The sequence below is a fragment of the Equus przewalskii genome, chromosome 3 (genome assembly GCF_037783145.1).
Source record: "Equus przewalskii isolate Varuska chromosome 3, EquPr2, whole genome shotgun sequence".
NCBI lineage: Eukaryota > Metazoa > Chordata > Mammalia > Perissodactyla > Equidae > Equus > Equus przewalskii.
The window spans coordinates 25,517,611-25,544,972 of NC_091833.1; the positions used below are offsets into that span (position 1 = coordinate 25,517,611).

General features: G+C 45.7%; 1 protein-coding gene across 6 annotated transcripts in view; it reads left to right on the forward strand.

The window, feature by feature from the left end:
• The window catches only part of SYCE1L (synaptonemal complex central element protein 1 like), a 120,441-nt gene that overhangs the window by 2,273 nt on the left and 90,806 nt on the right, over positions 1 to 27,362 (forward strand). The window contains exons 2-12 of one of the 6 annotated variants that reach the window (XM_070613925.1): positions 1,177 to 1,239; positions 2,879 to 2,938; positions 3,130 to 3,204; positions 3,765 to 3,812; positions 4,086 to 4,140; positions 5,392 to 5,475; positions 5,725 to 5,788; positions 6,723 to 6,792; positions 6,883 to 6,970; positions 7,213 to 7,297; positions 7,465 to 7,611. In XM_070613925.1, coding sequence (XP_070470026.1) covers positions 1,177 to 1,239; positions 2,879 to 2,938; positions 3,130 to 3,204; positions 3,765 to 3,812; positions 4,086 to 4,140; positions 5,392 to 5,475; positions 5,725 to 5,788; positions 6,723 to 6,792; positions 6,883 to 6,970; positions 7,213 to 7,297; positions 7,465 to 7,530 — 758 coding nt within the window. In that variant the 3' untranslated portion in view covers positions 7,531 to 7,611. Of the gene's footprint in view, positions 1 to 1,176; positions 1,240 to 2,878; positions 2,939 to 3,129; positions 3,205 to 3,764; positions 3,813 to 4,085; positions 4,141 to 5,391; positions 5,476 to 5,724; positions 5,789 to 6,722; positions 6,793 to 6,882; positions 6,971 to 7,212; positions 7,298 to 7,464; positions 7,688 to 21,840; positions 21,967 to 27,362 lie in introns of those variants that run through there. The other 5 variants (XR_011538550.1, XM_070613923.1, XM_070613926.1 and 2 more) reach the window with 5 other exon arrangements.

A 27,362-nucleotide genomic window follows, 5' to 3' on the forward strand; every position in this document is an offset into this window, starting at 1 on the left:
AGATGTTAGATTGATTATTGAAAAGATTTACCGATCACCCATGATCTTACCCCTTGACTAGGACTAGGAATGCAGTGGGGAGGAAAAGCACAAATAGATCTTTAGCAGAAATGGTTGCAAAAGCTGGCTGAAATGACATATGGGGACAATCAAGGGAGACCACGGATGTTCTGCGTAATGGATGATAGTAATGATCTAAGATTAGTTATGATTGTTAATCTTACATTACCGTGTATCCATTCAGTGGCCCACTATGCAGCCACTAAAAAGAATAAAAATATCACCAGTATACATTGTCGGATTATACATATAATTTTAAAGGTAACACAGGCTCATGTTAAAAATAGAATTATATATGGTGAAAAGTGATTGAATCGGGATGCAAATAAGGTCTATTCATTACCGTCAATTGATGTATGTCTCATGTCTCTTTTATTCTATAGTTTCCCCTCTCCCTCTTTTTCTTCTTTGCAACTTATTTGTTGAAGACACAAGATTGTCCTGTGGAGTTTCCCAGAGTCTGGATGATGCTGATCGCATTCCCATGATGTCATTTAACATATTTCTCTGCCCCTTATATTTCCCCTGAATCGGTATTTAGACATAGAAACCTAATAAGATTCTTTTTGTTGTTGGCAAGGGTCCTTCATAGGTGATATTATGTTCTTCCATCAGGGGCTATGGTATCTGGTTCTCTGTTTTTGATATTAGCAGTCGTTAATAACTGTTTCCTGGATCCATGAGTTCTTTAAGAATTTGCAAATCATGGTCTATAATGATTTTAAAGAAATTCACATGAAATCTTTCGGCCCTGTTGCATTGGTTAGAACTTGATGCTGATTTTGAATAGCAGCAGCAGCAGCAAAAGTGCACCCCCTTCTGTCATCCCTGAGTTTCATTAAGGGGATGTCTGTGGTGTCCTTTGACCTCTCGGGGAGAAGCTGACCCTGAGCTGATTTATCCAGCACACACCACAAACTGCAGGCACAGGGACAGGGTCCTGCAGGGTCCCCACTCTGGCTGGAAACCTGCCCCTCAGCCTCTCCTCCGTTCCAGCCCAGAGGGGTCTGCAGAACCCACTGGGACTTTCTTTCTCCTTTTCCAGATAGGCTTGGACCTTTCCCCAGTCCCTGTGACTCTCCCGGGATCCTGTAATTCTTGTTTTCATCTCCACAGGGCAGACCAGGTCTTTGAAGAAGACTGAAGACTTGCTGGCAATGGTGAAAAAGCTGCAGAAAGGTCACGTGTCTCCTTGTGTCTGAGGCTTGGTCTGGGGTTTGGAGTCAGGCATGTGGTGCAAACTCAGCCCCTCAACTCACACCCTTGGGAAGTGATCCCACCACACTTTCTCCCTCTTAGACAATTTAATTCTTTGAACCAAAAATGCAGCTTCAAAATTCAAGTATAAGAGGAAGGAAAACTCTACCCTCTTACACACACACACACACACACACACACACACTAGCCATCCATTTCCCTGACCAACAGGCTAGCAGCAACTATTTTTAAATTCTTAGGTATTTTTCCAGAGATTTATTTTTAAATACACTCGTGGGTGTATATTCTTTGTCTGCCCTTTGTATATGCAAATGGAAAATGGCAATGCAAATGGCTTTGCACCTTGCTTGGCTTGTTGAGAGGGCCTGTGAGCCAGCCTACGTCAGGGCTACAGCACACTGCTGGTTGGGTTTGAGGTCAGACCCCACCCCCAGCCCCTTCCCAGGTTAAATTTTACCATCCATTTATCTGTTCCACATAAAAGGAAACACCTGCTTCCCCCTACCCTGTGGCCACCTGCAGAAGTGCGTGGGGGCTGCTGCCTGGGCTAAAATTAGGCAGAGAAATTGCCAGACTTGAAATGCAGAGTGAACTCTGACCATCTCCAGTAAAGCAAAGACCCCCCGGGATCTGTTGCAGCACCCACTCTCCCAGATGTCACAGGAACTCGAGTTGGTGGCCTCGGAAAACCAAGGGCTTGAACGTATCAGCTCAAGAGTGTCTGGGGTTGGTAGTGAGACCCAGCAAGTGTAGGGAAGCTTCTTGCCCCAACTCCATGCTGCTGACCTTGAGGCCAGCGAGGGCTGAGGAGGAGAGCTTCTTCAGACGGAGCCCTGAACTTGAGGCTGTGAGATGTTAGAGAAGCCTTCTAAAGAGACAGCAATCTCCCTGTCACTGGAGAACTTGAAAGCTTGTCACCCACAAAATGGAAGCAGAATTTGCCCCATCTCTCAAATGTGGCCAATACCAGATTCCAGCTGGGCAGAAGTGACAACCCGCCCTGCCAGGCTTCTAACAAGGTGGGGCAGGCGGGAGGTCTTCATTGGCTCCCCTACACTCAGATTTATATCTGGCAGCTTCCATCATGTCCCAGGAGGCCCTGTGTGACCTGCCACCACCACATCCCCCCCTTGCCTCCTGCTTCTCTCCGCTTGCTCACAAACTCACAGCCACCACACCGGCCCCTCAGCCATTACTTTGGGCGTGTGCCTTGCTCACTCCCACTGCAGGAGCTTTGACTTGTTGTCCCTCCAGCTGGCATGGTTCCCCTCCACACTCCCCACCCCCACAGAACTGCAGGGCTGCCTTCCCCCACTTCCTCCGGCCCTTTCCACGTCTCAAGAAGCACTTTTGACCCTTGCACTCTTCAACCCCTTCACAGTCATTACTGCTACCTGCATGCATATCGTACATCTTTGTTCAATGTCCAACTCTCCCACTTGGAATGCAAGCCCGGAAAGGGCCCAGCACACAGCAGGCACTCAATAAATGCATATTGATTGGTAGCAGCAGAGGCACAGTGCCAACACCCACACCTTCCATCTGCCTTGGACAACCAGGCATCTGTCTTCTCTGGCTCAATCTTTCTTTCCTTCTGCAGAGGGAAGTCTGGAGCCACAGATCGAAGACCTGATTAACCGGATTAACGAGCTTCAGCAAGGTAAACTCCGGGACCTTGGCTGGCCAGCTGGCCAGGAAGGACCTGGACTCTGAATGCCTCGGCTTCCTCATCTATAAAACCCAGGCCCCTCCAGGTTGTTTGAAGATGGGTGTGCAATGTCATGGTCTGCGAGAGAATAGCAAGCCTAGAGGCTGTGCTCATACACTGTCTTCTTCCCTTCTTTGGCCCAGCAAAGAAGAAGTCCAGTGAGGAACTGGGGGAAGCCCAAGCTCTCTGGGAGGCCCTGCACAGGGAATTGGACTCCTGTAAGTGAGACCAAAAGAGGGACCCAGAGATCCCATGACCATTGCTGATATTCCTGTGCATGCTTCGGGGTCTTTGCACGGGCTGTTCCCTCCACCTACAGTGCTCTTACCCTGCAGAAGCCAGATTGCCTCTTGCTATCTCAAGTCATCTTTCAGCTGTCAGCTCAAGCTTCCGCCTAACAGGTCTAACTTGCTGGTCCCACCTCAAAATGGATATGACCTTCTCTCTGTCACTCTCCCTCCAGGGCTTGATTTGTTTCTTTACAGCCTTTATTTCCACTTGACATGGTGTATTTATTTATTTCTAGTCATTTCTCCCACCAGTATAAAGCTTGTGCATTCTGCAGAGTCTTCACTCCTTTAGCATTTGCAGGGAATGTGGGCACCGAGGGGGAGAAGCTGGATCAGGATGGTCCCCAGTAGGAGATGGGTGTAGGGTGGCAAGAAGATACCTCCCCTCTGCTGGGGCTGTACCATACCTCCTGTGTGACAGTGGGCATGCCCTTGGCATGAGGTTACATTGGGGGCCTGGAGGCTCAAAGTGTCACTCTGTTTTCCAGTGAATGGAGAGAAAGTGCACCTGGAGGAGGTCTTGAGCAAAAAGCAAGGTATTTACCAGCTGTTCTGTCTTCATTATTCTACCCCATCCCTGCACAAAAGCCCACAGTCCCCAGAACAGCCAGAGGAATCCCGTGGAAACCTGAGTCCGGGTGCTTCCCCCTCAGCTCGGATCTCTCCCCTGGCTGCCACCTCACTTGGAGTTAACACTAAAGTCCTTTCAGGGCCCTCCAATGCCCGATGTGATGTGGGGCCCATTACCTCCACCCAACCCTGACTCCCCAAGAACTCTCACAGGGCACCCTTGGTTCCTCTCCCCACAGAGGCACTGAGGATCCTCCAGCTGCACTGCCAAAGCAAGGAAAGTGAAGCTCAGAGGTAGGACGTCCTGCCCAGCTCGTCCCCACTTTATTTCCCAGCCTGAAGGAGGAGGGAGCAAGAGCTAGGGAAAATAAATCTTGGACACACACTCCCCATTTTCCCTTTCTATAAAATGGAGTAACTACACAAGAGAATTCTCTGCTCATCTCTCATATTAGGTGGTGGTGTTAAGATTAACTGACTCGTTTAATAATTCATTGCCAGTTTCTTTATCAAATTTCATCCACTGGTATTATTCTAAGTCTTCCCCTATTGATTATCCAGCTCTTTTGCCATCCATTCATGTGTTTATCTGTCCACTCATTTAGTCATCCATTTACCCACCCATCCATTTATCCACCTATCCACCCACTCACCCACCTGTCCATTCATACATACATCTATTCTACTCTCCAGCCCTTCAGCCAGCCAGCCAGCCAGACATTCTCTCTCCAGCCTTCCATCTAATCATCGTCCGTGTAATCATTCATTCATCCTCTCTCGGTCTTTCCACTCATCTGTCCATCTGTCTGTTAATTTCTTCACCCAGCCAGCCATCCAGATGTCTTTCCTTCCTTCCAGCAGTGCTTCCTCTATTTCTCTATCCAGCCATCTCTCCACTCATCATTTCTCTGGCTAGCAATCGTCTCTCCAGCCAGCCGCTCACCCATCCAATTAACTGTCCATCCAACCATCTATCCATCCATCTCTCCATCCTTTGAACCTTTACTTAACACATTCCTGTGGCCAGAAGTCTCATACTCGAGTACACCATGATTTTAATTGTGTGGGAAAATCTGATGATGGATAGTTTAAGTGTGTGTATGTTTAACCACACCACACACACATGTCTGATAAGCGTTTTATGTTCATTTCTCAACCTAATCCTGACAATGACAATTATAGGAGTTAAGGGCTAATGTCACCCTCCCATCACCACCACCATTTTACATATGAGGAAACTGAGACCCAGAGGATTTGAGCAACTTGTCCAGGGTCACAGTGGAATAGCAGATCCAGGCTTTAAGCCAGGACTTTAGAAATCTGTGAAACTAAACCACTGCCCCCCTCACAAAGTTTTCTTGGGAAGGCATGGTATGATGGGGAACGGGATGGACAGGGTGATGGTCTCAATAGAGGCCCATCAGGTTTCACATTCAATCTACAGAGGAAAGGAGAATGACGAAGGCTATGAATGGACTCCTCTCCTGCAGGAGGGAGCGGGGATCATTCAGAGAACATGGCTGAGGGTCATCTTTCCCTTCCCAGGAAGCACACGTTGCAGGATTGCACGGATCAAATTTCTATCCATAGCTCTCATATGGCAGAAAGTCAGAAACAGAGGAAGCCGGGGTAACTGCTAGGGTAACCCCGGGTCTAGGGCCTCGTGTGGCCCTGGGTGGGGAGTGGGAATGGGGCTTGCATCAGGGAGCGTTTGTTGGCAGAGGAGCTACTAGAACCAAGGCTTGGAGGATAAAGCCCATAAAGAGGCACCTAGCAGAGGGAGCCCCAGCAAAGACCTGAAGGCCTGTGCATGAGGAACCCCAGCCCGGGCCAGGCTGGGTGTCGGTCGGAGCACGTGTTCTCTCTTTCCGCCCCGAGGTTGCATGTGGAAGAACAGCTGGAAGATCTGATGGGTCAGCACAAGGACCTCTGGGAGTTCCACGTGAGTCATCCTCATCACCTCCAACCAAAGCCCCTCCTCTCCCGGCCTCAGTGTCTCCGCTGACGGGCCGAGGGTCCACCTACTGCTCAGGCCCAACTCCGTGGGATAGTCCCCTTGACTCCTTTCTTCCTCTCAGCTACCCACTGAGTCCTTCAGCTTTTACCTTAAATGTGGCTACCTCTCACCATCACCCCCCTAGATCCTGCATCTATTGTCCAGACTCTTGCAGTAGCCATTGCTGATCCTGCTTTCCTCCTGCTCACGCTGAGAGTGCTCACCTTGCAGTGGCAAGCGGGAACCCTGAAAAAGCAGTGGTCAGGGCATTCCTTCATTCAACTAATGTCACTGGCTGCATCTGGCAGCATTTCAGGCAGGAGGAGGTAGTGGGAACCAAAGGGGCAAATCCATGCCATCTCCAGGCTGGCCGGGCCAGGGGCGGCGGGGGGGCAGGGGGGGGCGGGGGTGGTGAGGCATAGCCAGATTCTAGACAATAAGTAGATAGATCATGTAATGTCAATGGGGAAGGACTCTCTGAACAGGTGACATCTGAAGGCAGACACGAAGAAAGTGAGGGAGGAAGCCATGCAGGGATCTGGGTGTAAATGTTCCTGGCAGAAGGAAAGGCCAGTGCAAAGGCCCTGAGGCAGAACTGAGCCTGAAGCATTTGAGGAAGAGTAAAAGTGGGGGAAAGGATGAGGAAAGTGGGAAGAGATGAGGTCTGAGAGTTACAAGGGGACGTGGGGAGCGATTGGCGAGAAATGCATCTCCATCAGCATCCAGCCACAGCAGACACTGCACATTGAGTTAATAAATAGTTGAATGAATGAATGAATGAGTGAATGACCTAATTCAGATAAGGACTTTCTGAGAGGCGCGCAGGAGGAGGGGGCCAGGAGGACAGACTGACGGACAGGGCTCCTCTCTTTCCTCGCAGATGCTGGAGCAGCGCCTGACCTGGGAGATCCGTGCCTTGCAGAGCAGCAAGGAGCAGCTGCTCACTGAAGGTGGGACTCCAGCGTTGGGCCGGGGGCGAGGGGGCGGGGCCTGGCCTGCCGGAGTTCCTGGCCCGGCCCATGACGCCCGGCCTCCCGCAGAGAGACTGGCGCGGGCCAAGCTGGAGCAGGTGGCACGGCTGCTGCGCTCGCCTCCTGGGGTCCAGGGCACCCCGGCAATGCACGACGGGTGAGAGGGGAAGGGAGGCCTGGGGAGAGGGAAGGAGCTGGGAGGAGCGAGTGGGCCGACGTGCCCCCAGCACCGCCCCCAGAGCCCCCCCCCAGGACTGCTGGCTCGGGGGCCAGTGGGCTCTCTCCTGCCCCGGCTTCCCTGGCGTCCTCCGGCCTCCGTCTGTGTGTCAGTGGCTTTCTCCCGGTCCCCGCCACACTTGCTCTCTGCTTCCTCCTCTCTCCTGTGCCCCTTCCTCGCAGGCTGCAGGCGGAGCTGGAGAAAGTCGGGGGGCACGTCCCCGCCCAAACCAATGGCACCGCAGAGGGCGGGGCCGGCCACGGAGAGGTGGAGCCCTGGGGTGGAGGCGAGGCGCTGGGGTGTCCCTGGAGGCCCTCTGAGAGGGATGTGTGGGGAGCTTGGCGCCCGGGGGGCAGTGGGAAGGAGACAGGGGCCGGGCAGCCACCAGAGTGCTCCGGATCCCCGCCCCGCAGCCTGACTCCTGACTTCCGCAGGCTGGCCCCCAGCACCCCCGCGCCCGCCACGAGGACGACCTGGAGAGGCCGGGGAGCTGGCCCTGACGCCCCCTCTAGGCCAGAAGTGCGCGTCCCCACCTTCCTTCAAGGCCTGCCAAGAAATAAAGGCGATGATCGCGGACCGTCCTCCACCTCCGGGGCTGAGTCTGTGCTCCAGGAGTGGTTGGGGGTGGGGGGCCGTCCCTAGCTCCTTGGGGAGGACAGGGGTTTGGGGGGAGAAGGAGGGGACTCGGGAGGTGGGAGGGGTCCCGGGCACCCTCAGTCTCCTGGCCAGCTCCCGCAGAAGCTCAATAGATGTTCCTGAGCCGCTCAGTGAATGAGCAGGGTTTGAGGAGGTCACTATGTCTCTACGGCCTCATCTCAGGTTCCGGTACCGTCTGTTTTACCCGCAATAGCCGGAGAGAACATGTTAAAAACTTACGCGAGGTCCTGACGGTCTCCTGGGGTTCAGAGTCAAATCCCAGCCTCCCAGAGTCCCTGCATTCCCCCAGACTCCTGCTGACGCCCTGGACCCCTGGGCCCTGCCCGCCTGCCTGGGCTCCCCTCGCACGTTCGGTTCTGGTCGCACAGCTGCGTTCCCATCCTTTTCTAAGCACCGTGGCATCCCAGGGCCTTTGCCCTACTGTGTTCTTAGGTGGGGTGCCCTTCTTCCCGTCTCCTCAGACCGCAAGTCTGTGAAGGGTGGCAGCTGCTCCAGGGGCTGGCCGGCGGAGGGGGGAGGGGGTACGGGGGGGTGGGGGGGGGGGGTGCGGGGGGGCGGGGTCCAGTTCCAGGTGCCTCAGCTTACCAAGCATGTATGGATGAAACAAGGCCCCGGGTTGTAACTAGCGTGGTCAGGGAAGGTCTCACTGAGGAAGTGAGTGGTGCCTGAGCAGGGAGGTGAGGGGGCAGGTGAGGCAGCGAGCACTATGGGTGTCTGGGGAAGGTGCACCTGGCAGAGGGAGTGGGCGCTCACAGGCTGTGAGGTGGGACTGAGCTTCCTTGTGTTGGAGGAGCTTCTGGAGGGGGCCAGTGTGGTGGAGCAGAGTGAGGTGAAGAGGGCAGGGAGATAAGAGCGGAGAATTGCTGGGGACCCAGTCCACTTGGGCCCTGTCTGTCTAGTCTGTGCAGTATTCCAGGAACAGGACCTGGCACGCAGCAAACCCTCAGTAAATGTCCGTTATCACTTATCATGATGAGGATTCATTTTTATTCCCAGTCCATCGGTGAGGGAAACTGAGGTGTGTGAGGCACTTAACAGGGGCTTGTAATCTAAGTGTTTAATAAATGGTTCATTTAATTTATTATTATTGTTGTTATTCCCAGACTACAGATGAGGAAGACCAAGTTGTGTGTATGTCTTGGAACAGACATATGCATGCAGTAAATGCTCAGTGAATGGTACCTATCATTCACTCTTCTCAATACTAGTCTTTTTATTCCCAATCTAGAGATAAGGAAAGTTGAGGCAGTGAATGTGTACAGTAAGCCCACAATAAATGTTGAGTCTCAGGCCATTCTTGCTATTATCATTCCAAGTCCACAGATGAGGCCTAGGGAGCTTTAGTGCCTGTACCACAGCTCTCACCATGCCCAGCTGACCACGGGCCTGGCTTCCGATTCCCTGTCCCACTGCCACTGCCCGCCTGCTTCAGGCCAGCCCCCAGGGATCTTTATGGAACCTTAGTGTCTTCTTCATCATCCTCTCTGTGTCACACAAATGGGGACAGCCTGGATATTCTGCTGACTTACCATTTTCCTCCTAGGATTCAAATCTTGGCTTCCCTGCTCACTGGCTGAGTGATCTCAGCAAATTGCTTAATGTCTCCAGAACCCAACTGCCAAATTTGCAAGATGGTGATACCAACCGCGCAAAACATATAAGCCTAGCCAACTCCTCACTCCTCACAGAAACCTCCCTGAACCCCTCGATAAGCTACACTGCCCCTCATGTGGGTACAGTGTGGTGCGAGGAGGTGTCTGGAGCCCGGGATTGTCTCTCCCAGACTGACCCCACCCACTCTGTCTCCCTGGGTTCTAGTAAAAGGCCTGAAAACACACTAAAAATAGCGCCCCTTTCCGTGACCGCCCGTGTATTTTTGGACGTGTGTGAAATGCCACTGAAATTTCTTGGATCTGAAGGCTGAGGATGATTGTTGTTTCCCTGTGCTGATAGGTTTTATTCTTAACTATTTTCCTTCTCCCATCTAAAATAAATACTGCTTTATTCCATATTCCTGAAGTTCCCCAAAGGCTTACACTTTGGCTGGTTCTTCTTTGCTCCCACACGTCTCCTTGTGTCATCTGCTTTTTAGGTAAGAGCAGTTGTCAAATATATTCCCCAGAAAGGAAAGGATCGAATTGTGTTCTAGTCAGGGAACTTTTTTTAGGCTTTTCGTCTTTATTATGTTGGGATTGTGGGTTTGGAAGGGGAGAGAAAAAGGACAGGAGAATGGTATTGGGGAATGTTGAACAGCAATGTGAGAACTGCACTTTTAAAACACTGGGTCATCGGTAAGAGCTGTGCCATCCAATATGACAGTAACGGCCACATGCGGCTACTGAGCACTTTCAGGTGGCTCGTCCAAATTGAGACGTGCCCGAAGTGCAATATACACACTGGATCTCAAAGTCTTGGAACAAGAAAAAACATTTAAATATATCATTAATGATTTTTATGTTGATTACATGTTCAAATGATAATATTTTGTGAATAGTTATATTTATAATGCTTAATATATTGAATTAAATAAAATATTAAAGTTAATTTCACCCTTTTTTGCCTTAATTTTTCAAATGTGGCTAATAGAAAATTTAAAATTACATACGTGGCTCAACATTTTATTTCTGTCAGACAGCACTATTTTATTAGAGAGTGTGGGAGGGGGTGGGGCCATGCCATCTGCTATGCTCCCGGCCCCTTTATAGCCACTATCTGCAGGCCTTGTGGTTCCTGATCCACCGAATGTCCTGATCTAGCTTGATCCCTTTGGTGCCACAAGGGCAGCACTGAAGAGCGGAGCAGTAGTTTTTCAAATGGGTGCTGACTCTGAGATGAATGGACATGTACACAGGGCACACACACAAGTCTCTGCGCCCTGCTCCCTTCTCTGTGTACGTATCTCAATTTGTGGATGAAGAGATCACATAGTCTTGCATTTCAGAAAATGTTTTATGGATCTGAAGGACATTGCTGGGAAATTCTTGGTATAACCAGATTTCTTCACTAGCTCAGGCAAAAGTGCTGATTTTATCCCCTGGACACCTAGATTAGGATAGTTTCTTCTAATGCCGCTAGCAAGAACCTCAAAATTTGTAGACTACAAAATTACTGGGCTTCCAGAATGCATTTCACGCTTCTGCTGTGCCACCAAAACTGCAAGTCCATTTACCTGCATCCTCCCTTTGATGTCCTTCATTATTTAGACTCTGGGCTTTGCCTGATAGAAATCCATAAATATTGGGCTTTGATGTGAAGTGGCAAGCCAAAGGCTGGTACAACGTCTCAGGGCTTAGAATGTCACAGAAATCACTAAATGCCCTGGCCTGGATGCAAGGCCATTCATGCCCCGGCCCACCTCCCTTCCCGGCCTCATCTGTCTCCGCCTCAGCCCACTCCCACTTAGAGGTCTTGTACCAGCAAAGTGCTGTCTCCCACGACCCTGCCTTTGCTCATGGCGTTCCCTCTGCCTGAAACATGCCCCACCCCCCCCACCCCCCCCCCCCCCCCCAGTCCCCAGTCTGTTTCGTCTGGGTAAATATCACTTGTGTAGAATCTAAAGCTAGTGGATAAGACATATAGACGGACAACTCCCATGTACATTGTCAAACTGTGTTATCAACAGACTTGCTACTTTACGTGTATTTATTGAAGGGTCTCGTGTCAAGCTTTTATTTCAAGAAGAGTGTAACTGGTATGACTTATCCATGATCCTGCAGCCTGTTCCTGGTAAAGCTGGGGTGAATCCTATGCCCTGCTACAGTGGATACATCAAAAATGGTCGGTTTGAGGCTGGTTCAAGCATTAATAAATAGTGGCAGTAATGGGGAAGGCAGGGGACTGTTCTAGACTGGGGGAGACTAAAGAGACATAACAGCCAAGTAACACTAAATTTAAAAAAAAGAGTCCATAAAGATACTGATAAAAATAAAAAGGAGAAAGAGGAAAAGGAAGAGCTCTTTTTTACAGATGATGACAGCTAATAAATGAGAAAGGAGAGAGAATTTAAAGATCTCCATTTTGTAACCCACAATGAACTAAATGATTCAGGGATGATTAGTGAATGGATGCTGCCACCACTGGTGAATGGCTGTTGAGGAGCAGGTGTTCTTAAAGATTTATCCTACGGCTTATTTATTAACTCTGAGGGGGCATGTGCCTTTACAGTGGGGAGATCGGAGTGCTACTGCTGAACCGAGGGCCAGGTTGAGCACGACCAACAGCGGGACAGTCTGACCTACGTTCCTCTTGGTGCAATGAGTGGGAGGTACACATCATCACCCATGTGGGGGTCTTGATGAAAATGTTTAACTTCAATTTAATCAACATGGAAGAGACACAGTGAGAAGTTCTGTGGGACAATTGTCCTGGACTCCTGAGAGGAGTCGTGTCATGAAGAATAGAGGAGGCTCTGAGGTATTAGTTTCCTATCGCTGTGGTAACAACTACCACAAACTTGGTGGCTAAAAATACAAATTCATTACCTTACAATTGTGGAGGTCAGAAGTCTCAGTTCTGGAAGACTTCACAGTTCTGGAGGACTAAAATCCAGGTGTCCTCAGGACTGTGTTCCTGCTGGATGCTCTCAGAGAGAATCTATTCCTTACCTTTTCTAGCTTCTCAAGGCTGCTTGAAGTCCTTGACTCACCTTACTCTGATCTTTGCTTCCACAACACATCTTCATTGACTCACACTCTCCTGCCTCTCTCTTATCAGGACCCTTGTGATTACATTAGCCACTCCAGGATAATCCCCCAACTCAAGATCCTTAACTAAATCATAGCTGCAAAGTCCATTTAGCACGTAAGATAACATATGCACATGTTCTGTGCATTAGGATGTGGATTTCTTTGGGGGCCGTTATTCTGCTTACCACATTGCAGGAACTGTTCTTGAATGAGAGAGACCAAAAAGACCAAAGGCAATTCATGGAAATTGATTGCAGCCTGGATCAAGGCTGGGGGAAAACAGCTACAAAGGACCTTTTGGGGGCCTTTGGGGAATTTAAGTACGGACTTAAGACTGGATGGCATTGTGGAATTAGTGTTGATTTTCTAACAGATGTACTGCCACTGCCGATATGGTTGGTTGGAGAATGTTCTTGTTTTGCGGAGATGAGGGCTGAAGTAGGTTTCAAGTTTTGTGATGTCTGCCCCCTATTTTTGGATGGTTTGACAGAGGGGAAGTGTGTGCATGTGCATATTCAGAGAGGGGGAAGGGTGAAGTGGATGTGAAGAGGCATTAATGGTCATTGAATCTAGATGTTCATGGTATGGTTCTTTTTGGTAGATTTGAAATTCTTAAAAATGAGGGAAGAAAACCCAATAATAATAAGTGGTAAATTGGGGCTCAGTTTCCGTGGCCCCTCCTATCTCCCAGACTTCCCAAGGAGGAGTCCCTGAGATGGCAGCCTTTATATTTTCCATGAGCACATAGAACTGGATTGAGAATCTACCCTGAGTCCCCCAGACACGCACACTTCTTCCTTCAAACTCTTTTTCCAGAACTGAACTTGCTCATTTATGATGTTCTTCTTAGGTCCAAGCCCAACTCTGCCTTCTTAATGAAATTTCTTTATTGGTACTGAGTGCCTTGGAAACGAGAAGTGCATTTCAGGCTGTTACCGAAGGTCTTTTCATCTCTCCCCAATCTCTGTTGCTTGTCAGGAGATATTTCCACTCTCTCCTTGGCCAGGGAGTTCAGGAATTAAGAAGGAGAATGAAGCCTGCCTCCCCTATGGGAGCCGCCATCAAGAAATGACTCTGCCCTCACAGTGGTGGCCTTTCCTGATCAACAGCAAATCTGTGTCCTTTGGCTTTTGATTTGCCCTGTGTTCTCCCAGCTCAACTGACCTTTGAGGCAGGGCCAGTTCCCTTTACACTGAAGTGATTGATGGCTGCTGTGCGTATCTTCACTCACTGCCTCCCATAGCGCTCCTTTCTCCCCTGCCTACCTCCTCTGTCCACAGGCCTGGTATTCAGTTCCCATAATTTGTTCGCAGAACTTTGCATCTTTATCTCTCAGGTTCAAATGTGAATGGACCTGAGGAAGCTCAGCATTGCCAAAAGGCTGAAGGGCATGCCTAACGAATGTGAGAAACTGTGAGAACCAGGCAGAGGAGCCAGAGGAGAGGTGCGCACCTGAGCTGGATGAGCTGGATGAAGGAGTGGCCAGGTGACTTCATTAACCTCTCCAGGTGCATAATAATTCCTCCCCGAGGGCAGGTGGTGGAGCATGCTAGATAACAGAATAGAACCCAGAATCCCAGCTCTGCTGCACGCTAGCTGTGTGACTGCAGGCCAGTTACTTAACTTCTCTCTGCCTTAGTTTCCTCATCTGTAGAGGGTTGTTGTGAGGGTTAAATAAATTGATAATAGATAGAAAGTGCTTAAAACAAGACTTGGCACATCATCAGCACTCTGTTGATGGCAGCCACCATTATTATTACAAAGAATTTTCATATCCTCATTTGGCCATCATCCCAGTAATCAATTCTAGGTAATCAACAGCGTTTATTTTTGTGAGTAAAGGAAACTAATGGCGACTTAACTAAAATCAAGATGGAACTAGTATTTAAGCCCAGGTCTTCCTACCTTAAGTCCCAGTAGGTCTCATCCTGGTCACCAGACACTGCAGAGGAGGAAAAAATAATTTTCCCTCTACCCTTTATGGTGAGTGTCTGGCTGAGACCCCTTTTTCTCCAGGGCACCTGGTAAATGGATAAGCTTATCTAGGCTGAAAGTCTCCACTGTGGCCACTGTAATTCAATCTTGTCTTTGATAAGGTTAACCTGCTTGTTCAGACTTAAAACAAAATTTTATTCACCTGAAGCCTCACCCTGGCTCCGGTCCAACTTAAGTCAGAGCCAGTCCGGCTTTTAAGTCAGACCCGGTTCTACTCCTGGCCCTTTTGGATCCACTCTAGAAGAAGAAACGCTCAGTCTTAAAGCTCATAATGGCAAAAGCCACAGAGCTGGGATCCAGGATGCTAGAGACGTGCCCAGCAACTCTGGAGGCAGCGAGAAACCAGCGAGCGCAAGGCCCTCAGCAGGTACCTCACCTGGTTGCTCCTTGCTCCTGGGGGCTGTCGGGGGTCTCCTTGGGCTCCCTCTCTGGCACTAGAACTGTTAAAAGATAAACTGAGGTGTATGAAAAATTTAAAGAGTTTATTTGAACAAAAATCAATTTGAATTGGGCAGCATCCAATCCAGCAGATAGAAAGGAGCTCCGAGGAGCTGTACAAAATGAAAGATTTTGATAAGCAGAAGGGAGCGGGAACAAGGAAGTTTTACCAGGCGAAAAAGCGGGTTGGTTACTGCAAAGTTACTTTCCTTTAGGGGATGGCAGGGGTCTGTCAGGCAGATTACGTATCTAGAGCTGGTCAGGTGATTCCTGATGGCCTGGTGTAAGATTCCATTTCTGGCAGAGCCAAAACTGTAATTAAGTCTTGATTTGCTGACATGGGGCCTAGCATAACTGACTCCATTTGGGCCTTTTGTCTTGTTTTTAACAAAGGCTGGAGGCTTTACCCTCGTTAAAAAGATAAAGTGGAGGGGCTGACCCCGTGGCCCAGTGATTAAGTTCGCGCAATCCGCTGCAGGCAGCCCAGTGTTTCATTGGTTCGAATCCTGGGCACGGACATGGCTACTGCTCATCAAACCACACTGAGGCAGCGTCCCACATGACACAACTAGAAGGACCCACAACGAAGAATATACAACTATGTACCGGGGGGCTTTGGGGAGAAAAAGGAAAAAAATAAAATCTTAAAAAAAAAAAATAAAGTGGAGGCGACATCCTGGGCATTTGAAATAGCAGTTGCGGATTTTCTTTATAGAGCATCTGTGTGCACGTGGGTTCCAAGTGTTTCTGCAGACTTCGTGAGAAACACAGCTTGTTGGTTATTGCTTTATTTCTGCACCTGAAGTAAGTTCGTGTTAACCATCAAGGCTTAAAGTACTGCTTTCGTTTAAAAAGAAGCTGGAGTCAGATGTCATCACTCTTTCTGCTGAAAGTAGCATCAGATTCTAGTGTTCATGCACATGAAGCATCTCGCTGAAAGGCTTGGCTCAGCTCGGAGAAGAATTTGTCACATTTCCCCGTCATTTCCTTACAGAATCTATGAACAGCTTATGAATGGACACCAAGGGCAACAGACACACATTACAGAGAGGATTTTTAATAACTGTTATTATCTTTTGGCCTCTGGCCAAAGAAACAGTGTCTGGGAACTGGCTAAAGGTACATGCTAACTTCCTATTGCTAAACTCTAGATGGCTTGGTTGTTTACAGACTTTTCTAAGTATGTTAGTGAAAGAAATAGAAGGAAAGAGGGAGGAAGAGGAGGAGGAGGGGGAGAGGCAGGGGGAAAAGGAAGGAGAGGAGGGGAGGAAGGAAGAATGGAAAATCTTGCATTCGGGATACCAAAGGAAGGATTATTCAGTAAGCAGAGAACTTGCTAGATAGAGCATGGAGGGGATTTTGTGTTACCTATGTCCCCAGACCCCATCCTATGGCTGGACTCAATAAGCTCTTCAGGGTGACTTGGAAGAAGTTACAAAACCAAAGCGGGGTCAAAGATGTGCCTCCATCCTGGGTTCTGAACTAAGAATTGGAAAGGAACTCTGTTATCAGAAATTCAGATATGTGAATTTGAGAAGTCATGGAGGTCCATAACAATGCTTTATAGCACTTTATAGCACTTTTAACTTTATAGAGCACTTTTTAACATTGTAGATTCTATATTGTAGTAAAGTGCTTTTATGTATCCTTGATCTCATTAAATTCTCAAAATAATAATGTAAGTGAAAGAGGTAGATGTGGCAGAAACTATAAGGCTCCCTTTGTAGTAGGAAGAATTCTAGGATGACCCCAGTGATTCAAGGCCATGCGCAATCCGTCCTCTTGATTGTGGGGGACCTATAAACATGGCGGGCTCTCACTTCGTGTTTAGAGTCTGCTGTGCGACACAGCTGCCTTCAAGAGAGGGCGATTATCCTCAGGGGGCCTGACTCCAGGGTGAGCCCTTACAAGGGACTGGGCGCTTCCTGGTGAGAGAGATTCACAGTGTGGGAGGGATTCCTTCAGCTCAGGGGTAGTCTCCCTTGCTGGCTTTGAAGCTAGAAGGGGCCACGTGACAAGGAATGAGGCTGCTTCCATAAGCTGAGGGTGACATCCAGCTGACAGCCAGCAAGGAAGCTTTTCAGTCTCATTTGCATTATTAATATTTTCTCCATCAGGTTCTGGAAACATTTCTTGCAAAGGGCCTGCTGGTAAATATTTAAGGCTTTGCAGCCATGTACTGTCTGTCATATATTTTCTCTCCTTTCTTCCTTTTGTACTTGAAAATGTAAAAAATTCATTCTTAGTTTAAGGATTGAACCAAAACAGGTTGTGGGCTGGTTAACCAGCTCCTGGTCTAGACAATCAACAAACAATAAATTAAGGCCTGGACTGCAGTGTTTGCCAATTCTGTACCATAAATACACCCACCATGGTCGGCTTCAACTGCCAACAGGAAGTTTCTTCACTGTCAGAACAAGAGATGCAGTAGTATATTGTATATAGTGTTTCCATGTATAAACAATAGGAGTAAATGACCAGAAGAGCACAGATAATAGTGAAATAATTAGGAAGGGTTGAGTTTTCAGTATCTGCTGCACTTGTTTTTAGTATAATTTGTTTAATTGTGAGTTTCTGTAATTTAATTTTTTTTTTAAAGATTGGCACCTGAGCTAACAACTGTTGCCAATCTTCTTTTCTTTTTTTCCTGCTTTATCTCCCCAAACCACCCCCCACCCGTACATAGTTGTATATCTTAGTTGCAGGTCCTTCTAGTTGTGGCATGTGGGACGCCACCCCAAAGTAGCCTGACGAGCAGTGCCATGTCCGCGCCCGGGATCTGAACCCTGGGTCGCCGCAGCGGAGTGTGCGAACTTAACCACTCGGCCATGGGGCCGGCCCCCTGTAATTTAATTTTTAATAAAGGCTGTGTTTAACAACCAGCTCATGTAATTCCTGAAAAGTTAACCGGCTCTGATGAGCTGGTGCTAGCCACCCCCAGCGCAACACTGGCTGGGCCCTTAAAAGAGACAGGTATGTGTTCCACTCCCCAGTTCTTTCCTCCTGTCAGCTGGAATGTGAACCCGGCAGACATGATCATGGGCCACTTTTCACCCTGTAGGCACGACTCCATCAGCGTGGATGGGAGAACAATACGAAGGAGCCTGAGTTCCCTGCACAGCAGAGCTACCACATCAGGCCTGGACCTGCTCTGATCCTGTCATTAGGCCGAGGGGAAATCAACTTCTACCTTGTTTAAGCCACTCCTATTTAGGGCTTTTGTTACAACAATTGGCTCTACACTCGAATTAAATGCTTAGAAAGTGAGGAAACCGATGCTTAGAGAGGTAAAATTGCTTTCTCCACATCACAGGGCTGAAACTCGCACGCTCAGCATTTTAAACCACATCTTTGAACTCCAAGTCCACTGTGATTTCCGTTACATCCTGTTGCATAGCCAATCAATCAATCATTCATTAATCAGTGCTGGCATCCAGCTTGGGGATTTAACAGAGGCGCAAGACTGCTCTTGACTGACTTCTTGACTGACTAGTGGTCCTGTCTCTGGGAATGTTTTACTATTAAGTAAATGATGTAGTGTGAAGAAGGCAACCTGTGAGAGAGTGAGAGGAGGGCCCTGCCTGGGCAGCTGGGGAGGAGGACAAGCTGCATCAGTGTCCTCTCACATCTGAGACTGTATTGCACACAAACAGGGAGCTCATTGCTGTGCTACTGCTATAGGGATCACAGAAATACAGAGGGAAAAGTAATCTAATATCCAAGTATTTGCATATCCTACATGTATTGGCTCTAATGTCTCACCTATATGAGCTCATATTAACATGCTCCAGGACCACTTTTGAGGATTACAGTCTTATAGGACCATGTGTGGCCCAGGACCGGATTCATTCATAATTCAGAGGCTGACACATACACACAATTTGTAATCATTTTTCAATGGAAATTTTCTAAGTTCTTGTAACACAAATACCTATTAATTAAAATGATATTAATATTTTCTTACGCAGTTAAGCAGTTGAAAGCATTGTGGCATCTCATATAGCATGGCTTTTCCCTAAATTAATGCTCTTTCCTTGTGTATGTAGGAATGTTTATATAATCAAAGGCATTAGTAATCTTTTCCCTCAAACTAACTACTTTCAGGCATAAAAATGATCTTATATTCTCTTTTGTCTTATATTCTCTTATATTCTATTTTGTCTTAGTCCTGGTCAGCCTAACTTAAATCCTTAATCTCGGGGGGGATTAATTTAATTCTCACTGTCACTTCTCTGTACTGACACCAGCTGAAGACAAATGGTGGGGTCACCGCTACTAAACATTATGACTGTGTTCTGCTCACTCTGTTGGGAGGACAGGTGGCTGTATATTTCGATAAGGGAAATTCTGGGGAACTATAGCTTTCTATTTCCACTTTTGGCAGAATTATTTATTTTTTCCAGATGCTTCACTGTGTTGATGCTTCATTGGTCAGAGTCTTCCATATTGAACTTAGATGGGTCACATTTCTCTTGGCCTCTTTGTATCTTAGGCTTTTGGCTACTTGTTCATGGATAGAGTCCCGGCTTTTGCTGCCACCTCCAAACCATGGCCACTGCCACATCATCTAGTTGCAGCACAGGCGATCTTGTCCTCCTCCAGGGTCATTGCTGGCATCTGGAAGGACTCCTGTGTCACCACTGGATGGGAGACACAGGAGCTCCGGCAGGCAGCCCCCACCTGGTGGACCCATGAGGCTCTGGTTCCTTCCCCCACGCTGGGCAAGAATGAAGCGCCATGGCAGATTGTGCCATGTCATCATCACCAGTGGGGATCTGAAAAGCTCAGGTGATACAAGCTGGAAACCAGGAGGAGTCAACTCTTAGTGGGGCAAACTTGGACCAATGAGAGACAGGAGATGAGAAGAGGCTGGACATACATGTTCTCCGTCCTCTGATGTGCTGGTCTGAAGTCGGGAGTTGCTGTGCACAGTCCAGCGATGTCCTGTGTGGCTGATGACCAGCTGTTTCTCTTTGTGAAGCAGCGGCCACCTGAGGAGCGCACTACGTGGTCTTTGCTTCCCAACAGTCCCGGCCTCTCGCCACTTTCCCCTCACTCTGCTTCCTGGGATTACAGCTCCCCTTACAACATTAGCACTTACCATTTTTCAGTTTTTTAAAAAAATTTTAAAGTATCGATTTGTATACTGTAAGGCAAAGACAACAGAGGATCATGCAAAATAATTCCTCAGTTTTCCTTGTATACATGGCACAAACTGAAAATAAGAAGTCAGCCCTTATGCGATTCCCTTTCAGTTTATAGCATACTGGCATTTATACGTTGGAAGCCACATGGAAGAGTAGAAATAAAAATAAAAACAAGTATTATAAGAGAGAACCTAATAAAATGAATCACGTGTTAGAGAACACATCCCACATCCGAGGAACCAAGTTGCCCCTGCACAGATATTTATAAAGTTGGATTATGAGCACAGAGTATGTTGAAAAACAGGACAAATTATTGCAAAGGCCCAAGTTACTGAGAAGAACCAGCCCCTGAGCACAGCAGGAGCAGAATCTACGTTTCTGCTCCTGGAACAGTCACACTGAAACCTCTTTTTCAAGTGCCAATCAAGCAGAAAACAGTGCTTCTCACCACCCTGTGGAAACAATGCAGACCACCCAAATGAGAGCAAGCAGAAGCTATTTCTTCAGAGTCTGCTATGGCAAGAGCCACCATGATTTGCATTTGGCAGAAACTCAAAGGCAGGCAGCGGAGAAGGAAAGCTTTACAGTGCGGAAAAGAGAGACTTCAGGTGTGGCCTGACTGGAGGCTGTTGGGGGAAGCTGTCCCTGGGCTAACCCAAATAGACATCCTGTGTGATGGGTTAGGGGCGCATCCTGCTGCTGCATGGAGTGAGCCTTTCTCCTGCTGGTCCTAAGTTGGAAGTCCGGGCAAAAATTAGGGAGCCTGTCAGTTATTAATGAAGTGCCGGCCATTTTGGGCCAGTCGCTAGAGGAGTAGTTGTTAGGCGTCCTGGACTGGTTGCTGCATGTTGGGGGTTTGCAGGTGGGCTTCCCGCAGATGTTAGTTGCTGCGGGTTGTGGGTCAGTTCTGTTCTCATGTGTGTCATGGCTCTCGTCCGTTTGTATACTCAGTCTCTCAGCCCTGAGCACAATGAAGTGGTCAAGAAAGAAACGGTCTTGTGTTTACATAACTGCTGTACAAATGAGCCGATTCAAAATATTAAATTTGGGGCCATAATGTATTCTTTATTATTATTTCTCTGGAGAATTATGACTTTGATTTTTGCTGAAGATGAGTTTCAGGAAAAAAGTGAACTTGATATGACTTTAAATAAAAAGGAAGGGCTGTGTGAGATTGGAGAGGCAAGTAAAAAGATGAGAAGATTGCCAGGGATGCATTGCATCCTGTGTAGGATAATGGCGGTATGATTGACAAGATGAAGGGCAAACTCAATCTGAGAAAGCAAGCATTTAAGACGTGGGTCACCGAGCCTGACAGCAAGTTGCCCTGCACTCACAACATTTAAAAACTTCACAGAAAGTATTGTTATTTTTCTCTTTCTTAGCCCTAGAAAAGTTTCTCTTCAGGGTTTTGTTACACGTAGAATGTTCAGGAAGTTAGAGATAAGTGGAACAATGTGATGCATTTCAGGGGTTTGGATTGATAAAAAGGCAGTGGATGGTATTTCAATTGTTCAGTCCAACAGGTAATCAACTCAATGCACACAGCCATGATTTCTGCTCTCAGTGAGTTTGTAATTCAATTGTTTTGAGAAAGGAAGAACAGTTGAATAAAAATATAAGAAAATAAATCGAAGTCTGGAGAGAAATTTAGAAGGAGCCTCTATACCTCAAATAAAACCAACCACAAATTAGCTGTTTTGTTTGCAATTGCAAATGGAAAGCAGCAAGTTAATCTAAATACTATAAATGATTCTGCTTCCTCACAACTGCCAGAGTCACCGTAGAAAAATCTACATTACTTATTTCAGGAGACACTGGAACCAAGGGGCATTTGGCTTTATGAAGAAAATGGTTTTTATTAGTAAACAAATATTCTTTCCTGTAGGTGATGGTGGGCGAGCTTCCCAGGCCTGCTGGAACAAAATACCACGAACTGGGCGGCTTCAGGCCCCAGAAATGTATCCATCCGCAGTTCTGGAGGCTGGACGTCTGACATGAAGGCGCTGACAGGGTGAGTGTCTTCTGGGGGCTCTGAGGGAGGGACTGTCCCCAGCTTCTCTCTCTGCCTCTGGGGGTTGTAGCAAATCCTTGCTGTGTCTTGGCTTGTGGACACATCACTCCGACCTCTGCCTCCACCTTCACACGGCCTTCTTCCCTGGGCTTCTCTGCAGCCTTTTCTCCTCTTCTAAGGACGTTCTCATTGGATTTAGAACCCACCCTAATCTAGCAGGATCTTCTTTCAATCCTTAACTAATTAAATCTGAAAAGACTTTATTTCCAAACAAAGCTACATTCTGATTTTCTGAGTAGACATGAATTTTGTGTATTGAACCCACTACAGATGGACTCTGAATTCATTTTCTTAGAAAAAGAACCAAACAAGGTACAACAAGGTTTTAGTTTATTTTTATTAGAAATATTGTAAAGAAATAAATATCATCAAGTTTCTTAACTCTTCAAAACCCTTGGTGATTGTAAGTCAATATTCAAAAGCGTATTTAGGGAGGGGGAAGTATTATCATCCATCCTCCTCAGAGATCCTAAAACATACGCACATTTTAGATTTCCAAGTTCAACAATTCTAATCTAAGTCATAAGATTACACTACTTTTAGATTATCCAGAGTTTATTACATCCTAAATCTTAGAAATGAGGAATTAAGTCAAATTATGCATTTTTTTACTTTAGAATCAATAAACAATTTTTTTATGCACTAAAAATAAGAAAGAGCAGCAAAAACATGGACAGATATTTTAATGAAAAAAAATCAATCTCTTGCGATAGCAACCCTGCAAAACACCAGTAAGACATCAGAATGGCCATGATAGAAACAAACAAACAAACAAATTTGGAAAAAGTTTTATGCAAAGTAAGGAAAACAGAAGAAATGATATTTCCAAGAATAGTAGCTGCTGTTTCCTTTTTTTGTTTGTTTGTAAAGTTTATATATAATTATCAAAAGGAGATTTACGGGAAGCTGAGACATATCTTGAATCACGTCTTAATCACCGTCTTCTGTGTTGTGTTACATTTAGGAAGACAAATTTCTAAAAAGTAAATTTAATTATTTAATACTGTAAGCTGAAACTTAATAGATCCCCAATTCATTGCTTTATGGAGCCTTTAAATTCAATATTTTAAGATAAAAATTCCAAGTCTTATCAAATTACCTTTTGATAATCAGTATGAGAAAATTGTATCTGGGAAAACTTCTGTATCTAAGACATAGTGTGATCTGTAGTAATTAGTCATAATGTATATCATGAGGGTGTGTGTTTAGCCACCAAATAATCCATTAAAATGAAATGGTACCTGCTCTATCACAATTTTAATGTTTTGGAATGAGTCTCTTCCTGTCTTTGGTAATTCCTTCAGATTATTAGTGGAAGCCAAATTTGAGTATCTTATTTAATCTGGAAGCAAAGCATAGAAACTCGTGAGGGATGTCAGTGGTTAAACAACACTGCAGTGTGACAACAGAGCCCTTTTTGGAAGTTGAAATATAAGAGAGAGGGAGAAAGAATAAGTTAAAAGGGAGGGGCAGAGAGGGGGGATTCTAGAGAAGACCAGACTCACAATTATATCTTTAGTTCCTAATACAGTGCCTGTCACTGATGAGCACAAACAATATGTGTTGAATAAATGCATGCTTACAAGATGCCTGAAGTTCAAGGCAATGTCATTTATCGAGAGTGGCCGCAAATGATGACTGGATATTCCCAATCATCCAGATGCCTGGCCCTTCATCCAGAGCCCCAGCCCTTCAAAGGCTACAGCAATGATGCTCAAACACAAGCTTTTCTGAAATTCTAAAATGCATTTTAGAATTGGAGATCCATTATTTTCAATAGTTCCAATTATGGCATTATCCATTTTCCCTTATGGCATTATCTTTTTTCCCTTCTTAAAATGGAAAGTTTAGTGTTTTATAAGAAGCTGAAAGTCATTTGGTTACTAAAAAGAAAGAAGTAGAGGCTGGCCTGGTGGGGTACCAGTTAAGTTCGTGCACTCCACTTCTGCGGCCTGGGGTTCGCAGGTTTGGATCCTAGGCACAGACCTGGCACTGCTCATCAAGCCTCAAGCAAAAAGAGGAAGACTGGCAACAGATATTAGCTCAGGACCAATCTTCCTCACAAGAAAACCCAAGTAGACTATATTTTATTAATTCTAAAGTGGAGCTATATGGCATTGAATCATTTCTACTTCTAAATGAAACTCGGAAAAAGAGTCTAAAATGCTTTGGTCAACACTTAAAGTCCTGGATCAGGACCAGGAAGTCCTGATAGTCTTTGAGGACTTCTTAAATATTTTCTCATTTCTTAAAATAGTGGTTTGAAATGTTCTCTATGAAGTTCTTGAGTGGCTTTGTAATGGATCAAAGCTGAAATTTGGATGTATTTTTCTTCTTTGTATTTCTATATTTTCTTTTTTTATTGTGCATATCTAGAAACAAAATTGATTTTTGCTATATTTACTCTCTATCCAATGACCTTGCTAAACTCACATGTCCTTTTAATAGCTTCTCTCTTCATTCATTTGGATGTTCTATGTGTACCAAGTCATCTATGAATGATGGCAGTCTTATTTCTTCATTTCCTAAGCTTGCCTTATTGCATTGCACAGGACTTTCAGTAAAATGTCGGGGAGAACTGATGATAGCAGCCCTCCTTGTCTTATTCCTGATCTCAAGGGAAAGCTTTCAGTATTTCACAACAAAATATGACGTTTTCTGGAAGATTCTTATATTTTTTATCAGATGAATGAAGTTCCCTTTTATTCCACCTTTGGTAAGAAAGTTTTCATTAATGAAGGCTGAATTTTATAGATTGCTTTTTCTGCAACAATGGGAATATTTTATTTTCTCCATTATTTTGTTAAGTAGTGAATTATATTGATTATTTCCTTCTTTTGGGGGGAAAATGTTATTGAAGTATAACGTGCATACAGAAAAATGCAGACATCATAACTATTATAGCTCAGTGAATTTTCACAAATGAAACCAGAGTGATCAACTGTCAGATGAATAAACAAATCATGACCAGGACACCAGAAATACTCTATGACTCCTTTCAGTATAGAGACTGGGTAACTAGTATCTTGACTTCAAATGTCATCGATCGGTTTTGCCTTACTTTGATGGTGGTGGTGCAGGGTGGAGGTGGGGGGTATCTGGCTGCCTTCATTCAACATTATGTTTGTGTGATTAATCCTTGTTATTGTAAGTAATTGTCGTTTGTCTTTTCATTTCTGGAGAGTATTCCATGGTATGAATATGTGACAATCTAGTTACTAATTATACTGTTTATGGACCGTTGGTTTGCATCTTGGTTTGTATTTTTTTTTTTTTGCCTGTTACAATCAGTGCATATATCAACATTCTGGACAGGTCCCTTTTGACTGTATCCATGCATTTATTTTGAAGATACACACACACACACACACACACACACACACAACCCTAAGAGTAGAGTTTCTGGATCAGAGGTTATGCATATATTCAGCATTAGTCAACACTGTCCAAGGGTTTTGCCAAAGTGATTGTACTCATTTGCACTTTCACCAGCAGTATACGAGTTAGATTCCCATTAAATAATAGGTGTTACTATTATTATTAGAGAATATCCTTTCCTCTTATGGAGGTGATAGAGGGAAGTGAAAAGTAGTGGGCCTGGCCTCAGGTCAGATGGAGTGGACTACATGGTGTCTGGTTCTTATACTTTGCTTCCGTGGTGTTGAACACATTATCTTGCAGCACATAGCCATCCAGGAAGCTTTAATTGAAGTGAAAGGAATTGCAAAAGATCTCCTTCGTAATATCTGGCTTGTGGAATGAGCAGGTACAGAGGCAATATATTGGTGGACGTGAGCAGCCTGAAAGCACTATTGAGAGACAATAAGATAGATAAGGCAATAAGAGACAAGATTACATAAATAGATATGGAAGGACATTGAAGATACTTTTCCCACCTTGAATGTTCCATCTATTATCCTTATCATAGAATTGTGTTTAAAAACTTGAATTGTTTTCGGGGTAACCTTAGAGGGATAAGGGGGAGGTCTGGTATCCAGAAATCCAGCTCCTTCAACCACCGCTACCCCTCCCCACATTCAGACAGGGCATTTCTACCCATCTCATAGAAGATTTCATAGATTGCCATAGAAGATTTTATTTGAAGATACTGTTCTGCTAAAAAAGAAAAAGAAACAATTGAGATAGTAATATTTTTCTTGATAAATACTAAATTTTCTGTTTCCTGTCTCAGCCACTCATTAATCATTTTAGTGTTTCTTTTCAACTGTCACACGATGATAACATAGGTTTATGTTTTTCTTTGTGCAAGGGACATTCTGATGCAGTGGATTTTTTTTAGTTTTGTTTTTAATCACAGTACCCCATTGCTTATATTTTTGTCAGAGAACATCTATTCTATCCATCTTTCAGTGACACCTGATATTTTTATCATTCCTAATAACAACTATTTTTTGTAATAAAAAGAGGAACTGGAAGTAGATTTTTACATCAGTGGGATTGTAGCAAAGCAATTACATCTCGATATATATGACCTGACATGAGTGAGCCAGTTTTAAAATTTCCCATCATCTAGAAAGGAAGTGGACTCTGCTAAATAATTCCTGATGGTTCTATAAATATTGGTAAGTCAGAAAAGCATGATTTATTTATTCATTTATTTAGAAGAAAAGACAAATTTTTCAGGGAAGCATCAATATTAGTTAATAACAAATATTGTATAAAAAATATTTTGTCTTTTAGTGATGTTAGAAGTCCAGAGATTTTCCACAACAATCTAGTCACTTCTGAGAGTTTAGTTCTCCTTTAGTGTTTTGCTGTTTATCCTGTTCCAATAAAGGCCTGCTCTAAATGTTCTTCAATATGCGCCATTTAGAATGTGGGATCACAACTTCCTCTTGGCAGATTAGCATCCTGCATACGTACATGATTTTGTGGGTCAAGAGGTGTCTCTCTGATTATCAGATATAACTGGCAGCCGCAGTTCTGGGAAACTAAGTCAATGTTTTTCTCCATGTGTCTTTGAAGACATTCCTAGTACATTGGCTTCCCAATACTGAGCCATTGCATAGGAAGTATATGCACATAGGTAACTCATGCATGTTATCTGAGTGCTTGTGTAAACTGCTTGTTATGAACTCTGAGCCATGAGCCAGGGGACACCTTACAGCCTAGTGTTGAGGTTGGGAGTTGACACCGATATTCTTTAAAGACTCAGTCACTCCCTCCGTTATCAGAGTTGAGGAGGTAACTGAAACCTACTCAAGGTGTCAGAAGATGCTTGTCTGACTATTTGCGCTGCTGGAAAGAATTGATTGTCTCTCTTGGGTGCATAGATTCAGCTCATCTCTGCTTTCTGCTCAAGTCTTGTTTTGGCC